The 16031-nt window shown below is 51.6% G+C and overlaps 1 protein-coding gene across 1 annotated transcript in view; it reads left to right on the forward strand.

The window, feature by feature from the left end:
- The first annotated feature begins 640 nt into the window (after positions 1 to 640).
- SLC13A4 (solute carrier family 13 member 4) overlaps positions 641 to 16031 on the forward strand; it is a 39422-nt gene continuing 24031 nt past the window's right edge. Inside the window, exons 1-3 of the mRNA XM_037165877.2 lie at positions 641 to 1407; positions 6404 to 6532; positions 15763 to 15899. Of these exons, the coding sequence (XP_037021772.2) occupies positions 1309 to 1407; positions 6404 to 6532; positions 15763 to 15899 (365 nt within the window). The 5' untranslated portion in view covers positions 641 to 1308. The remainder of the gene's footprint in view (positions 1408 to 6403; positions 6533 to 15762; positions 15900 to 16031) is intronic.

Here is a 16031-nt window from a genome sequence, read left to right on the forward strand (position 1 = left end):
ACTGCGCTCCAGGGACCTCTGAAATGACACTGGCCTCTAGACTTTTCTAGAGAGGCAGCTATCCTTCCCATTCTCCCTGAAAAGCTCTGGTCCTTCTTACAAGCTGAACCCCCTGGTGACTCACTCAAACCCTTTCACAAACGCCCTTTGCCCCCAGGGAAATCTGAAAGGTTTAATAGTATACATTCTGGGGCAGTTTACCCCAGAATTAAGGTTTTGTTGTTTTTACTCCCTGCCACCAGACACATCATCTTCTTAAGGACTAGATCAACAAGTGGCCCTCCTGAGAAAGTTCTGAGTCCTAGGGTCTCTTGCGACAAGGCCATGCCTGGGGCAGTGCAATTATGCTTACAGTGACAGCCATCTCTCCAGCCCCTAGGATGCTTGAGAAACAAAAATAAGCTTTGCAAGTTGCCTAAATTCTGCAGGATCAGCAGGCCCCTGCTGGCACCAATCAACAAGTGCCTTGGGAAGAGATACGGAGTCATTCTTTCCGACGTGCTGATTGGCCTTGGGAAGGGGCGGGGCTACTGCCTCTGTCCGGCTTCCCATAGGTGAATGAAAGTTAAGGTGGGTCTCTAGCAAGATTTTGTCCCGTAACAACTAGGAATGTCTTGGGGACTTTTTTTTTTTTCTGCTCCGGAGGCCCAGGCTCAAGGCAAATTATACGTGGGGAATCAATTTGAAGGAAAGAAATTTGAACTCAGTTAAAGTGCCAGGTCCTGGGAAAGGAGCCCAGTCCTATCTGAAGTCTGCATCCTCTGCTGACAAACTCTGGGGGGAGCCTGGTTTAAGGAAAGGGGGCGACAGTGAGCACAGGTAGGAAGTGAAACGGCCCAAAGCAGGCCATCAGAGAGAGGAAACACGATGGACGGCATGCAGTACTCTTGGTATCTTTGATTTTTTAAAGCCTTTAAATGACTTCGAGGCCGAAGAGCTGCAGCAGAGGTGGCATTCTGATTGATTAAGGGGGCTTTTGCCGGCCCCAGAATGAAGTCACTCGATTACTAATCCAGCAAAGAGGGAACCCACTATGCCCCAGTACACCATCCTTTCCCGGTTCCTTTTGGCTGGGCATAAAACCATGCTCGCCAATCCCACCTAAAACAGGAGGCAAGAAGCGAGCCTTCCGTGCAAGCAAGGGCTGTAACTGCCCTCCTGTTCTGCCCCAAGACGAAACAGGACCCTTGGAAGCCGAGAGAGGCGTAAGAAGTCTTTCTCGACTGATCGCGAGCGCCTCGCCAGGAGCAAAGACATTTATCTGGCTGGCCCGCGGGCGCCGAGGAGGCCAGAGCGTGGAGGTCCAGGATGGGCTTGCTGAAGGGCCTTCTCCGGGAAGGAAAACTGCTACTCTCCATCTCGGTGCCTTTCCTGCTGCTGCCTCTGCCCTTGCTCCACCCCAGCAGCGTGAGTACTGGCCTGTCCCCTCCTGGGGACACTGGGTCAGGTGGGAGGTCAAGCAGGGGAGGTGGGTGGAGGGAAGGGGTGCTCATGCTGTTCCCCGAGGTGCTTCTCTGTGGGTTTGAAGACATGGAAGTGTTTGCCTGGGTTCAGGGGGGAGCTAAAATACTTCCTGAGCACTGCCATGTTCGTCCCTCTATCTCACCCCGGTCCCCCTTCCCAGCTCCCCCAGCTGGGAGTGAGACCAGAGGAGGGGCTGCTGAGCTGGCTGCTGTGTGTCACACAAATCAGTGGGCCAGCCTCCCTGGCGACGGGACTGGGCCCACGTGCTGATAAGAAGGACACCCTTGTCCCGTAGTTGTCAGGGCTCAGCAGGTGACCGTCTGTATGTGACAGCAACGGGAGAGGCAGGGAGACCTCGTCTTGATGGCCCTGAGGAGTGCACAGGGGACAGCAGGACTGGGGTGGGGTGGAGTGTGGCCCTGAGGGGGCTTTTGTGCACAGAGCATGGGCCGGTGGGCAGGTCTGGGGCTCTGATAACCAGGATTTGAAACTTCACCTGCAAAGCTCCCTCCGAACGTTGAACTAAAAGCAGAGCTCAGCCCCTCACTCCGGTCCCCCACAACGGCCCTCTCCTTGCTTGTACCCTCCGTGTTCTCCTCCCCGTGTTCTGGAAGGAGAAACTCCAAATGACGTGATGAAAAAGAAACAAGAACCCCCACTTCTAGACCAATGACCTAGTTTTGACCGTGTGAGCAGAAGGGCTGCAGCTTTGACTCTGCGCTTGGCTTGCTGCTCAGACCGTTCACTGGACTCCTTCCCTTCCTTGTCTTCTCCTCCTCCCCTCTTCCTTCCCTGCCCCCCTTCTCCCCTTTCTGTCCCTCCTTCCCCTTCCTCATCCCCCTCCTCCTCTTCCCCTCTTTCTCCCTTTTCTCCTCCTCTTCCTCATCCTTCCCTTCCTTCTCCTTTTCCTCCTCTCTCCCCCCACCACACGGTGGCTTTACCTCTTCCCCCACCCCCAGTACCCCTTAGGGAAAGTAAGCTGTGAGGGGTTATCCTGTTTGTGGGAGGGGCAGAGCGCCCCCCCCTCCACCACCACAGCTCCCTGAGTAACTTGGCAACCAAGATTAAGCCATACAGTTAAAGAGAGGGGATTAGGATGCTGCTTAAAAACAAACTGGCTGAAATCTTTAGTAGAATAAATATTCCAAGTGCCAGGGAGAGGCTGATTAAGACTGGGCTGGGATTAGCAGACAGTGATTACTGCTGACAGTTTTCTGGACTTGCACACTAGTCCATTTTCTGCTTTGTCCAAATGAGCTGATTTTCCTTTTCTTTTCATGCTTTTTCTTCTGACCCAGTATCAGATGGATTTAAGGGAATGCCGGCCGAAGACTCCTTGCCCTCCTCCTCTCCACAGGAGTAGCAGGCACCCCCTGGGTCCCCTGAAGTCAGCCCCATCCTTGGGGACCCTGACTGTAGGGTGCTGTGTTCCCCACATTTCGTTCTGGGACCTTGTCTTTGAGCGACTTAGTTACCAACGACTAGTAAGAAGTACCCACAACGTAATAAATTATTGATGTAGGCAAAATAACCTCTACATTTGGGGGGAAGGGGATGGTGAGGAGGAAGAGAGGAGAGAACAGGAAGGATGGGCGAGCCTCGGCTTGGTTTGGGTCCATAAAGAATTTTTGCAGGGATTTTTCGTTTAAGCTGGACTTTTAAGGCCAATGGACAGAGCCCTTTCTTGACTTAGCCCCTTTTTTCAGACTGAGTTTCTCTTTCCGTCGGGTCAGGGCTTCTCAACCGCCGCCCTAGGGGTGTTGGGGCCAGGTATTCTTTGTGGTGGGGGAGCTGTCCTGTGCGCTGTAGGGTGTTTAGCAGCATCGCTGGTCTCTACCAATTTGTGTCTGTAACACACACAGTGTGCCCCCCATTATGACAGCCAACAGGCTTCCAGGTATTAGCAAATATCCCCAGCAGGGTCGGGGCAACAGCGCCCCCAGCTGAGAAGCAGTGCCTTAAGGAAATAGAAATACGCTACCTCAGAGCTTCCCAGTCAGTGCTTGTGGGCTGGTGGAGGGTGGGTGTTTTGAGCGCCCTTGGGGCAGCTAGATGGAGCCTGGGGTGGCGGATGCCCTGGGGTGGCAGCCCAGCCTGCTTGCCACCCACCCCAGCATGACCTGCAAAGACAACTTCTCTGTGTAGCACGGTCTCGACAAGGGCTCTGCTCTTCTCCCTCTCTGATGCTGGAAGAACACTTTGAGGTCAGCGTTCTTCCTACTTTGCACCAAACTTTTAATTCTGATGCGTAGAGTCCTGAATGGACTGTTCATTCTGGACTGGAGCTGAGAGATGCGGCCTGGGACACAGTTCCCCACCTGCAGCACTGCGGGGTCTTCAAATAGACATTTTAGGAAGAGCTAAAATGACCTCCCTTCTTCCTGCCCAGCTCTCTGCGCCCAGACTCAGTTTACCATGTTACAGAAGAAGGTCTAAGAGGGGGACTCCATAGCTAAGCCCTGCTTTGGTGTCCCAGGCGAGGGATAAACGTGACACCCAACCCCCAAGGTAGATTTCAAAAAGGTCTCTGGGTCAGTCACAGCAGCAGACACACAGACCACAAGCCCCTTCCAGTGAAGTCGGGGTGTCCTTGGGGTGGTCAACATCACTGCATGAGAGGAGCAGAGGCAGCTGCCTGATCTGGGGAAGTGCCCCTTTTGAACTCTCCCCCTTATTTGCAGCAGGAGCAGAAAAACCACTGACACAGCGCTATCCCTTAGAAGTCACGGCCCAAACACTGGCCGCGCCCTGCACAGCTGCTGACCAGTGGTGGTGATAAAGGGCCTAGGATTCTCCGAATAGTTTCTCCAGTAGGTAACGGAGAACCACCGGCCAACAGAGGAGCCAGTTCAGCTCAGCCAACATCGACTGAGCTGCCTGCCAGACATTGGCCAGCTATGGGGACACTGGCCCCTGTAATCAAACCTCACAGAGTATTTTGGGGTGTCCGAATGTGAGCTTCCCTGTTTGATTTTGAGGAGGTTGTGCAGGGACAGAAGGAAGTCTGTGTGAATTCCACGGTTAAACTGAGTGAGGAGGGGGGCCTCTCGGTCTGTCTTCAGCTCTAAGGAAAGTCCAGGTAACGGTGATGGTAATGTATCGGGTCCTTAATACTGCTGGGTGAAGGTGGCCTGGTGACCCTCTCCAGGAACCTAGTCTAGTTCTTAACAGCAATTACAATGAAAAAAATCTGCCTCGTCTTACCCAAATTCTCCCAATTCGGAGGGAAGTGGTGGTGCCTGGGACAAGGAAAGTTTCTGTGTCGCATTTCCGATCCCTTCCCGGCACGTGTGGCCCTGTCATGACGAGGACAAGAAAGACTGAGGTTCTCAGGAAGGGACAGTCTTGTGTCAGTGGGGGAGGGACATTCTGTCCCCTTCATCTTCAGCTGGAGTCAAGACCTGCCCCTCTGTCTCCATCAGAGGGGAGGAATGAGCATCAGTGAACTCAGTGCGCTAAACGCCTTTGAACTCCTTTGGCTAGTTCTGTTTCAGCAACAAAGGGGATAGTTCTCTAAACTGCATTCTTTCCCAAATGGAGCCTTTAAATTATTCCACTACTGATTCTGTTGTCTTATCAGCACTTCCAAAAAAATGTTAACTTCTCTGCGATCTTTTGGCCCCGGAGGATTCTCAGCGGGGGCGACAGCCAGCACTTGCTGGCGTGGGTCCCCATTTCCCAAGCCCCATCATCCACGCCTCTGGGGAGGGAGCCGGGGCCCACGCAGCCCAGCTGGACTCATCTCTCCGATGACTCTCGCTGATCGCACGACCTTTTGTAACTTTTGTGCAGGAGAGTGAGGACATGCATTCTGAACCCAGGGGAGAGATAAACAGAACAAGACTCGTCAGGTTCCTTGGCCACCAGCCAGCCTCAGGGCAGAACAGAGCTGAGCCCAGATGGTTGAGAACTGCGTCTCAATGGAGAAATGCACAGCCGGCTTGGACCTTTTATACAGAGGCCCCCCAAGTCCATCCCCAAGGCCCTTGGACAGTGACCTCCCCTAAGAGTACACCAGTGACCATTAATCAATGCCATTTCAGGCAGCCAGCATTACTGGAGGCCAAGGTTAAGAAGGGCTAACTTTTTATAAGAATGTTGTATTAATTTATTCTTTGCACCCAAGAGGCTGTGCAACCAGCAAAGTGAGTAAAAAAATGCTGGTAAATTTCCCAGCCTCCCAGGTGACAAGTGCCCTGTAATTCCTTTGTCAAAAGGACACTTCCCTGTGCCCCCAGCAGGTGGAATGGGGTCCCAGAGCGAGGAGAACCAGACGCTGCTTAGGGTGCTGGTTTTCCACCAGGGACAATTGTCCCCACAAGGGACATTTTGCAATGTCTAGAGACCTTTTTAAGTTGTCACAGCTGAGGAGGTGCTACTGGTATCTAAGGGGTAGATGCCAAGGGTCCTGCCAAACATCTTACCACGCACAGGGCGGCTCCCCACATCAAGGAACTGGGCGGTCCCAAAGGGGGTGGTCTCAGAACTCACATGTGAACCAATCACACAAATTGATTCCTTCCTTCAAGTACCCCAAGAGCATCTAGTGACTGATCAGCTTGACAGAAGAATGTCCTGCCCCAGTTCCAGTTAAAGCTGGGAACGCCACGTTTATATATGACCTTGGCCCTGAACACAGCAGAGAACCAGCAGAGCTGTGATGCCCCAACAGAGCAGGAGCCGCCCTGGTGCCAGCCAGTGCAAACCGCATGCCAGGCATCTGTTCACCCAGGGAACACTCATTACTTCACACACCAATGTAAAAGACCCGCATGTCCCCACCACACTCCCGCCAGGGCTCACCTTGTGTCTGCCAGGGCTGTGTCCCAGGGCCCATGTCCGAGTCTAGGTGCCCGCTTCCTCTGTCCTGGGTCTCATCTGGATTCTCAGTACCAGCAGCTGTCCCTGTGGCTAACTACCCCCTCTCATCTCCTTCCAGGAGGCTGCGTGTGCTTACGTGCTGATCGTGACCGCGGTGTACTGGGTATCGGAGGCAGTGCCTCTCGGAGCTGCAGCCCTGGTGCCCGCCTTCCTCTACCCGTTCTTCGGAGTCCTCCGCTCCAGCGAGGTGAGGCCCCTTGTGGACCAGCCCCCTGCCAGGCCAGTGAGAAAGGGTCTGACGGGAAGGGAGATACACAAAGCACTTCAGGGGAAGGCGCCTTCATCCTCCAGAACAGAACCTTAGCACTAGGCCTTTGCATCAGCTGCTCCAGACCCTGCATGCCTCTCCCTCTACCCTGGACCTCATCCTCCTCAATGGCCCCTTGCAATGGTTTGCGAGGGAGAAAAGGAAATTAGTCATTGTTACTGCTGGGGCTGGAGATGGGCAGCACCGGGGGAGCTGGAGGGCACATTTTATTATTTGGGGTGAAAACTCCTCTGCCATCTGTCTGGTAAAGTGGCAACTGGGTTACAGGGGGCAGTTTAGTCCAAACAGAGTCTGTTTAATTGGACTTCAAACTCAGATCCAAAGACAGTGCCAGTAAGAGAGAGGACATGGTTACAGCTCTTTGCGAGCCAGTTAACACTGAGCCACAGCTGCCGGCCACCCCCGCACCAGTGTGTGCCATGGTCACTGGGGAGAGCCAGCCGGAGTGTCAGCAGGAACCCCCATTCCAGATGGACCCTTGTCACACAGCCCCTTGCCGTGACTTAGGCTTTTCTCCCACCTTGGAAAGTTCTCTCCAACTCCTTTGACCCATCACCCTCTTCAGTGAGGCCTTTTGAAAGCCCTTGGCTAAAAGTGTGGCCCCCTTTGTCCTTTAAATGGTACACAAGATGCACAAGATGTCAACTTTGTGCAGACGTGTTCCCTCTGCACCAAGATTCCCGCCCTCTAGGACGCATAACGCCTGTGGCTGGTGGGCCCTCAGCTGACGCTTCTCGATTGCAATGTCTCTGGATGGTGTGTTGACAGTGTGCCCGCCATACGGAGTCAGGCACGTGACTAAGGGGGTCAGTGTGACTCTGGGACTCTGGCTTTTGTCTCTCGTGTTATTCCCTCAACACTCGGAAAAGTATTTTCGGACTTTTGCCTTGACCACATGCAGTACAGGATGTACAGGTACCTCAAGGGTGACAACAGTGAAACACGTCATTTCTGCCCTTTTAGATCTCACCATGGACACTTCTGAGTTCCCCACTCTCGGCTCGTTGTGTGCCTGCGCAGGGTCCATTTTCATGGTGACTTGTTGGTCCCCAGGCATTAAGAGTCTGTCGGGCATGAAGCTCAGGCTGCCTTCTCTCTGCAGAACTCGGGAGCTGGAAAAAGATATGAGCTGATAGAAATGGCGCCTGACCTTGAGAAGTTCCTGTTCTGGCAGGGAGAGAATCTAAAGCCCATGGAAAAACACAGCAGACTCTAGTCAATAATGCCTCATTTTCTGGCATTGCAGGGGATTTACATAATTCCCCGTGAAGGAATGTTGTAGATAAATAAAATGCATTCTGTCAAGTACCCAAACTTCATGGTGACCACTTTTTGATTAAAGCCTTTCTCAAAGGCTTTCCAATTTCCCTGGTCTTTTTTAAACAGAAGTTGCTGGACAGAGATTAACTTTTCCTTTGGAGCCTTCACAATTTCCAAGGGGGAAAAATTTCTCAATCAGGGGAGCCAATGTGTGCCTGGTGATAGCACAGTTGAGTAACTCGAATGCTGGTCGAACAGCTGAACCTAAAGAGTCTTGAATAACAGATTGGCGTTGGACTAGAGAGAGAGAGCTCAAATGAAAATAGAACAGGCATGTTATTGAATTTGCAGATGGTTCAGCGATGGGTGGTCTAGCTACTGTACGGCGACAGAACCGATGTTGACGGAATGAGACAGTGAACCAAAGTTCACAAAAGGCAGTTTAACGAGGATACATGTCACCAGGCCACGGGAGAAAGACCCTGGCTCTCAGGGGCGCACGAACTCAGTGAGCGTCTTCTATCCGGGTCGCGCGGCTGCCAAAATTTCTGACATTTCCCATATACCAGGCACCATGGGAGGTCTTTGACATGCACTCCATCATCGAGTCTCTGTAAAGTGGCTATTATTTTTACATTCACTTCACAGAGAAGGAAACGGAAGCTCAGAGAGGTCAGGTAACTTCCTGGAGGTTGCACAGCTGTCCGTAGTGAAACGTGAACCAGGATTACATGACCCCAGAACTTTGTTCTTCCCCACTGCCCAAATTTTCTGAAATGTGCTGAATTGATACACATATGTGTTCAGAGTTTCTGGTTCCGGATAAGGAGCTCCTTCAGGGGTAGGTGGCCAAGACACCAAAAACCTAGAAGAAGATTCACATGAGGACAGAGAAAATGCAAGAGGAGGCTGATTTCTGGCTCCTACAGCTCATCACACCAGGCTCACAGGTCAAAGCAGAACCAAAGACCCAAAGCACTGTAAGGGAGACCTGCTCTGTGGAAGGGGAGGCTGGAAGGGGCTCTGCGTGTTCCCATCCTCCAAGTATAAGCCAGGCAACCATGTCAGGGAGGCGAGAGCTGGGCTTTGTGTGTTGGCAGAGGGTTGGACGCTAAGGGCCCTTGGACTTTAGGATTCTGTGATCTACTTGTGGATGTCCAGCCAGTACCTCCCTCCACTAGTCTACAGAGCTCAGACCTGTATTTCAGTTTTTAGAGTTTTGTTTTGTTTTGCCTTCATTGCTCTCACAACTCTCATTCTGTCTGCTTCTAAAGTTCTCTAAGCCCTTCTGATGTGTTGCCACAGCCTGGGACAGTCCCCGTGTCAATCAAGCCAGCTAAGAGTTACTGTTTAAGGGAGATTGGTGTAGAGGAGGGGGCCCTTCAAACCTAGACAGCGAGGTTTGAATGTTGCGGCTTGGGAGAGTCCCCAGCGTGCACAGGGTCAGGACTACTTCTGGGAGTGGTTACCTCTGCTGTCTATCTCTACCCACCCCCGCCCGACCCCACGCACAGACACACACCCTCCGCTGCCTCAGTGGCCCTCCCTTGCAGGCCCCCAGCAAGCCTTGTTCAGATCCCAGCTCCTGCCAAGACGAGAGAGGCAGAGAGGCAGCTCCGGCTGGGATACGGAAACAGCCACCGCAGCCCAGTGCTGCGTGAGTCCTATGGCATGAATCTGCTTCCCTGTTTGTTCCCCATCTTCCGGGCCTCCCCCTCTGCCTCCAGGCCCCAGGGGATGTAGGCCAAGCCTCTGGGCCCAGCCACCTGCCTGAATCCAGGCTGCCCGGCAGCCAGAGCCCTCCAGGCACAGCCCAGAGCTGAGCCCCACCCCTAAGGCCTCACCTGGGGACTGACCAGGCACCTCTAGAACTCGCAGCCTTCCGAGGCCAAGCTCGCGTTTCTGTGGGCAGGCCTGCTCCCTGACAGTGAGCCGCCGCTTGGCCTGTGGGCCCAGAGCCCGGCCCAGTTTCCCCCAGTGGGCAGCTCAGACAGTCCCCAAAGAACTGGGGGCTCATTCCCAGCCACGTAAGGGCTGGGCCAGGTGGGCACCCATCTGGGCTTTCTGCTTGAGACTTCTCTAAGTTACCATGTGCAAAAAAAAAACAAAACTATAAAGCAACGAAACCTTTTCTTTCCTGCAAATCTTAGGAGACCAATGCATACAATGGGTGGGAGAGGAATGCCCGCTCAAACAGGGGATGGGGACCCAGGCTGCTAGGGCCCTTCCCACAGGCAGTGAGTGGGATTCAAAAGCTTCTGTCCTCCAATCAGGTGACCCAGGTGGTGCGGAGGAGCCCGCATGCTTGGCCCAGCAGAAGCTGCATTCCTGCCCCCAGGAAGGCTGAGAGCCAGGCACCCTGGGTTTGGCTGCGCGGCTGGGGCGCTGGCGGGAGTGACTAGAGTGGGACTCCAGCAATGACGGGGAACCGTCCGGGCATCCCCTTCTGGGTCTACAGGGTGAAATTGTCCAGGTGAACCACAAACCCTCCAAACAGGTCCATGGCCAGAGGCCACTGCTGGGCTTCTGAGGGCCAGTGGCTTGCAAAGAGAGCCTGGGCCCGTGAGGCCAGCAGCAGGGCACTGGTGGCCGCACTTCTGAGGGGACCCGCTCAGTGCCACCAAGTGTCCGTGTCAGGGAATGGAAACAGACCCCACACCTCGCTGGTCCCCCGCTGCCCCCAGCAGGAGCAAGGAGAATGGCCGTTCGGACACGGCCGGGGTCCACAGTGGGAGCAGAGGGTACCGAGCTGGAATCAGTCTCCCCACTAACTGACTGGTCCTGAGCAAGTCGGGTGACCTCTCTACACTGCCATTCACTGGTCTGAGAACTGAGGATAATAGAATTCCTGCCTCATGGGGCGTCGTGAGGATTTGAGACAATTCTAAGTGTGAATCTGAGGTCAACAGCTAGGTCCCCATTCTCCTCAAACTTCTAGGAATAAAGCCATAACTCCCCTTCCCCCTTTGAAAAAACTGTAAAAAAAATTAAAACCTTATCCAGAGCAAGATCCATAATTGTGTCCAAAGAAAGGAAGGTTTTTGAAAGCCCGTCACTAACCGACAGCACCAGCAATTCACTAACCACGGACAGATGGGTTAACGGACTTCGTTCACCAGCACGTCTGTCCTTGGGCCTGCCAACCCGGGCTGGGTCAGAGAGCTCTGGCAATGCCCTTGCCCTTCACTTAAAATTTGGAGGAATCCGTCTTTTAGCTCCCCGGGGCTCCTTATTTCATGTCTTTCTCTTACTCCCCCATTTGATGGTCCCGGCGCACTTAATTCCTCACCTCGATCTCACCTGGAAGCCTTTTGTCTTTCCCTACTTCTGTGATGATCGTAACTGAGCACTTCTTGCATGCCAGGCAGTGTTCTAAGAGCCCGCCTTCATGAGCTCACTGAAAGCCCTTGTCATGACGGATTTTGTGAGCTATGTGTCATTAGTCGCCACTGCAGACATTGGCGTGACGGGTCACCAGGAGGCAGCGGTTTGCCCAACAGCACACAACGCATCCAGCCAATCCCACGTGCCGCCAATAAAGCAACCACTTAAAGCCAGGCCACCTGGAGTGGGAAGCTCTTTTTTTTTAATCCTCACCCGAGGATACCGTATTTCTCTGACTATAAGACGCACCCCCTCCCCAAATTGGGAGGAATAATGGTTGTTGATGCTGCTGTTGAGTTCTGTTTCCATTTACACTAGTGAAAAATTTATGTTATTTATGTTATTAAACGTTTTACCACATGTTTTGCTTCAAAAAAATTTTTTTCCTATTTTCCTCCTCTAACACCTAGATGCGTCTATGGTGCAAAAATACAGTATGTTTATTGATATTAAAGGAAGAGAGACACTGATGCGAGAAACATCAATTAGCTGCCTCCTATACGTGCCCCCCCCCAGGGATCAAAACCGCAACCTAAGTATGTGTGCTGAGCAGGAGTCGAACCCACAACCTCTTGGTGTACAAGATGATGCTCCAACTCACTAAGCTACCCAGCCTGGGCTGGAACCCAGGCTCTCAATTGCTATACTTGGCTCCACCTTTTTCAAAGCAGCCTCCTTGAGCCCAGCCCTTCTACAGCACAGCCCAGAAACACCTCTGGTCTCCAAACCCAGTGACTCGGCATACTGAGAAAAACCGCAGAGCAGAAAAGGCAATAAAACTGCCAACGCAAATGTCACAAAACACATGCATTCTGCTCAGGGGAGGAGCACTCATTTAAAAATCCATTTTCTCTGGGCAAATAGTTCTAACAAGCTTCGTTATTGAGTTTACCAACTCACAGGTTATTAATCTGGGAAATTCAATAGTGGGGGGAAAGAAGGCTTAGTGAAAATGTGAGTTGTTAATGCAAGCATTTTAGAAAATGATTAAGATCGTCCTCAAGAATCCTAGAACTCCAGGGCTCCAGAGAGGGTTTGCTGTAAAAGAAACTCAGTGGGTTCGACAACTAACAAACACCATTGCTGGAAGGGATTTTAATTATCAAAGTGAAAAGGCAGTCTTGTGCCCGGGCCCACTCTGCGTGCTAACGAGGTCCGTCTTTGTGTGGCCCACTAAGTGTCGGGAAGCGCCGCCAGGGACCCCGGTTGTCTGTGCGGTGGCGTGCCTGCTGGTATGCATGTGTCATTTCATCCTTACAACAGCTTTACAAAAGGTAGAAGCGCACATGATCCTCATTTATTTTTCCTTTTTAATGGTTCTACTTATTTTTAGGGAGAGGAGAAAGAGACAGAGAGGGAGAGAAACATCTCTGTGGGAGAGAAACACGGACCGGTTGCCTCTCACTAGCCCCCAACCGGGACCTGGCCCGAAACCCAGGCATGTGCCCAGACCAGGAATCCAACTGATGACCTCTCACTTTTCTTTTCAGGAGGATGCTCCGCCCCCACCCCCTCACACTGAGCCACACCAGTCAGGGCTTCATTTATGTTTAGATGGAAAAAATGAAGCCCAGAGAGGGCGAACGACTTGCCCGGGGTCACGCGGCCAAGTCCTGGCAGGCTGCGGAGGCCCCATTCTTTACAACTTGCCTGCGTTACTCCCTAATCACAAATGATGCCCAGGCTCGTTGACCAAGCACGTGGCATCACTTACAGGGGGACGGGAGGGTACGTGAGGAGACACGAGCGCTCCAAACAAAATAAGAAAACAGCATTATCCTGGCTCCAAGTATTTATTTTGGAGCCAGTGCCAGGACTTCCCTCCTTGGTAGACGGAGGAAATAAAAACACTGACTCCACCACAAAAGCTCCCTCCTAGATATCCTGGGAAGGTGAGGGGGCGCATCAAGAACAGTCTAGGTCTCCAGCTCAGCCCTTGCCCTTCCCTGCAGGCTCCCACCTCCCGCTAGGGGGCAGCATCTCCACCCGTAGGACCCGCCCACCTGGTGGCATTCTCTGCCCTCTGGGAGCACGGTGACAGTGTCAGTGAAGACGAGGGGTGAGGGCATGAACTAGATTTACCAGAGCAGAGGGCTCTTCCTCCAGGCAATGGTCACAGAGAGGGCAGATGTCCCCTCTCCTACACAGAACTCATTGACCGGACACAACAGGATCACTGGGACCAGGGAGAGAAGGGAGACCGGGCGGAAGCTGCCTTTATCTTGACTGTTATGTTATCCAAGTGGCCGGTGCAGGGTGTAAAGCTCACGACGGAAAACCGGCACCCCCCTCCCGGCTGCGCCCCCTCCCAGCTGCGCCCCCTTTCCCAGGTCCACCCCTCCCACCCTGAGTCAGTAACTTTTAAGTGTTTCAACTGCTTCTTCTGGTATTAAGCTCCACATTCCTGTATGCGTTTTGATTTTAATTCTTGAGTTCTCACTTTCAGACATTATTTGTCGACTCCCCGTGAGGGCAGATGAGGCTTTTGCTCTCTTCCGTCCCCACGTTCCCCTCCCTCCATCCGCCCAAAACTAGTCCGTCATGACCTTTGTCACTTCCATCACTGGTGTGTAACCACGTGACTGCGTGAGTATCGTTCACTTCAAACACGGTGTGATCTCACTCTACACTTCCCCTTCCATCGATTTTTAGTTTTCCTACCATTAAAAATATTCCTGTTTTCTCCCTGGAAGAGGGTTTCTAAAGGGGAAGTTAAACTTTTTTTGTATATCTTCTCCTCTCAACCTGTGTCATGGTCCCACAGCTGGGAACAGTTCTCACGTCTGTGACAAATGCGTAGGGAGCATCTACGTTTGCACTGTTATTCTACCAGGTGTGAAGAGATACAGAAAGAAACGTGATATAGAAAGAAACAGGGTCTAAATTTAATTGACAAGAGAAGTTCACATAGAAAAACAAAGAGGAGAAGCATGAAGCAGCAAGTGAGCGCTGCCCTGAGGGCTCTGGGGTGGGTGGAATTAATGGTGCCCTCAGGGAATGTTCCGGAGTCAGGCAGCCTAGCTAGTCCCAGGGAAGTTTTCTGGGGGGCACCAGCTGGACCTGGGCTGTGAGGCCTGATCTGCACAGACAAGCAGAGAGAAGATAGTGTTCCACGGGAGGGGGAATCAGTGAAGAGGGGGCCCGTGGACCCCAAACCAGCCTAGGTCTCAATTTCCTCATCGCTAAAAAGTGGGAAAGAGTTGATGACTGGTGCTGTGGTTGTGTAAGAAAAAAAATTCCCTATCTTTGGCAATAGACATATAATATGAAGCGCCCTTTACCCCGGAAGTATATAGGGGTAAATGGCCAACATGTACGTAACTTACTCTCAAATGGTTTAGGGGAAAAAACAATTATGTGCGTAGGTAGTATGTGAGCAGTCTTTGTACTACCATCATTTTGGAACTCTTTGGAACTTTGGATTATGTAGAGTTATTTAAATTTCCAGATTTAAGTCTAGTTATAAAGACACCTTAAGAGCTCTAGCCTAAGGAAATAATCACAATTATATAAGGTTAACAATTTAAGGATTTGTAGTAGAAAAAGAAACCCTAAATATTTAACATAAAGCAAATGGAAATTTTATGGCACATTATGCTGCCATTAACATGAATTTAATCCAATACATTTAAATCTCATAAGAAAGTGATCAGGGTGTGATGTAAAATGAAAAATAAGAGCAGGCTACCAAGCTGTCCATACTGTATAAATCCAATTTTGTACTAATACAGATATTAAAAAAATTGAAGAACATAAGCCAAAATATTAAGAGTACTAGGATTCAGGGTCATTTTATCTTTAAATTTCTATATTTTGAAGTTTTCTGTAATGAGCATGTATGGATTTTCTAATAAAAATAAACATGATTTCCTAAAAAGCTAAAGAAAATTGAGACTTGGGGGGCAAACCCAGGGTTATTAAATATTTTTAAAGATTTTATTTATTTTTAGAGAGGAGAAGGGAGGGAAAAAGAGAGGGAGAGAAACATCAATGTGTGGTTGCCTCTCATGTGTCCCCTGCTGAGGGCAGGGCCCACAACCCAGGCACGTGCCCTGACTGGGAACCGAACCAGCAACCTTTTGGTTCACAGGCTAGCGCTCAATCCACTGAGCCACACCAGCCAGGGCTACTTAAATACTTTTTAAGGCTTAAGATAAAATTATATGCATGTTTATTCTTTGGAATCATATTCATAGAGTTTTTATATCTAAAATAGTGAAGAAGACTATTGACCTTATGCAGTTATTGCAAAAATTAAAAGAAATCACCTTTGTAAGTTCTTAGTATACTGATTGCCCCAGGTAGTGCGTGTGTGTATGTAAATTTTCAAAAAATGTTAATGTATATCATAGTTGGCTATTCTAATAACCCTTAACCGCCTGCTTCTTGCTTGCCAGTCTTTGCTCGAGAGTGGGTTTTGTCTGGCCAGTCAGTCCCATGCTCCCAGGGCAGGTGTGGGGGCGACCCTGGGCAGGGTGGGCGGGTGACTGTGCTGCCCCCTGCAGGTGGCGGCAGAGTACTTCAAGAACACCACGCTGCTGCTGGTGGGCGTCATCTGCGTGGCAGCCGCGGTGGAGAAGTGGAACCTGCACAAGCGCATCGCTCTGCGCATGGTCATGATCGCCGGAGCCAAGCCCGGCATGTAAGTGGCACTTGGGGTGTCCAGCCATAGTGGGCCACCTGTACAGTGGGCCACAGGGGCACGTCCACTTAGGGTTGTGTCTCTACCAGAGGGGATGGGATGACACACCAGAGCCACAGGGATCCCACCCGC

Source organism: Artibeus jamaicensis, unplaced genomic scaffold, assembly GCF_021234435.1.
Source record: "Artibeus jamaicensis isolate MK-2021 breed Jamaican fruit bat unplaced genomic scaffold, CSHL_Jam_final scaffold_3307, whole genome shotgun sequence".
NCBI classification, from domain to species: Eukaryota; Metazoa; Chordata; class Mammalia; order Chiroptera; family Phyllostomidae; genus Artibeus; species Artibeus jamaicensis.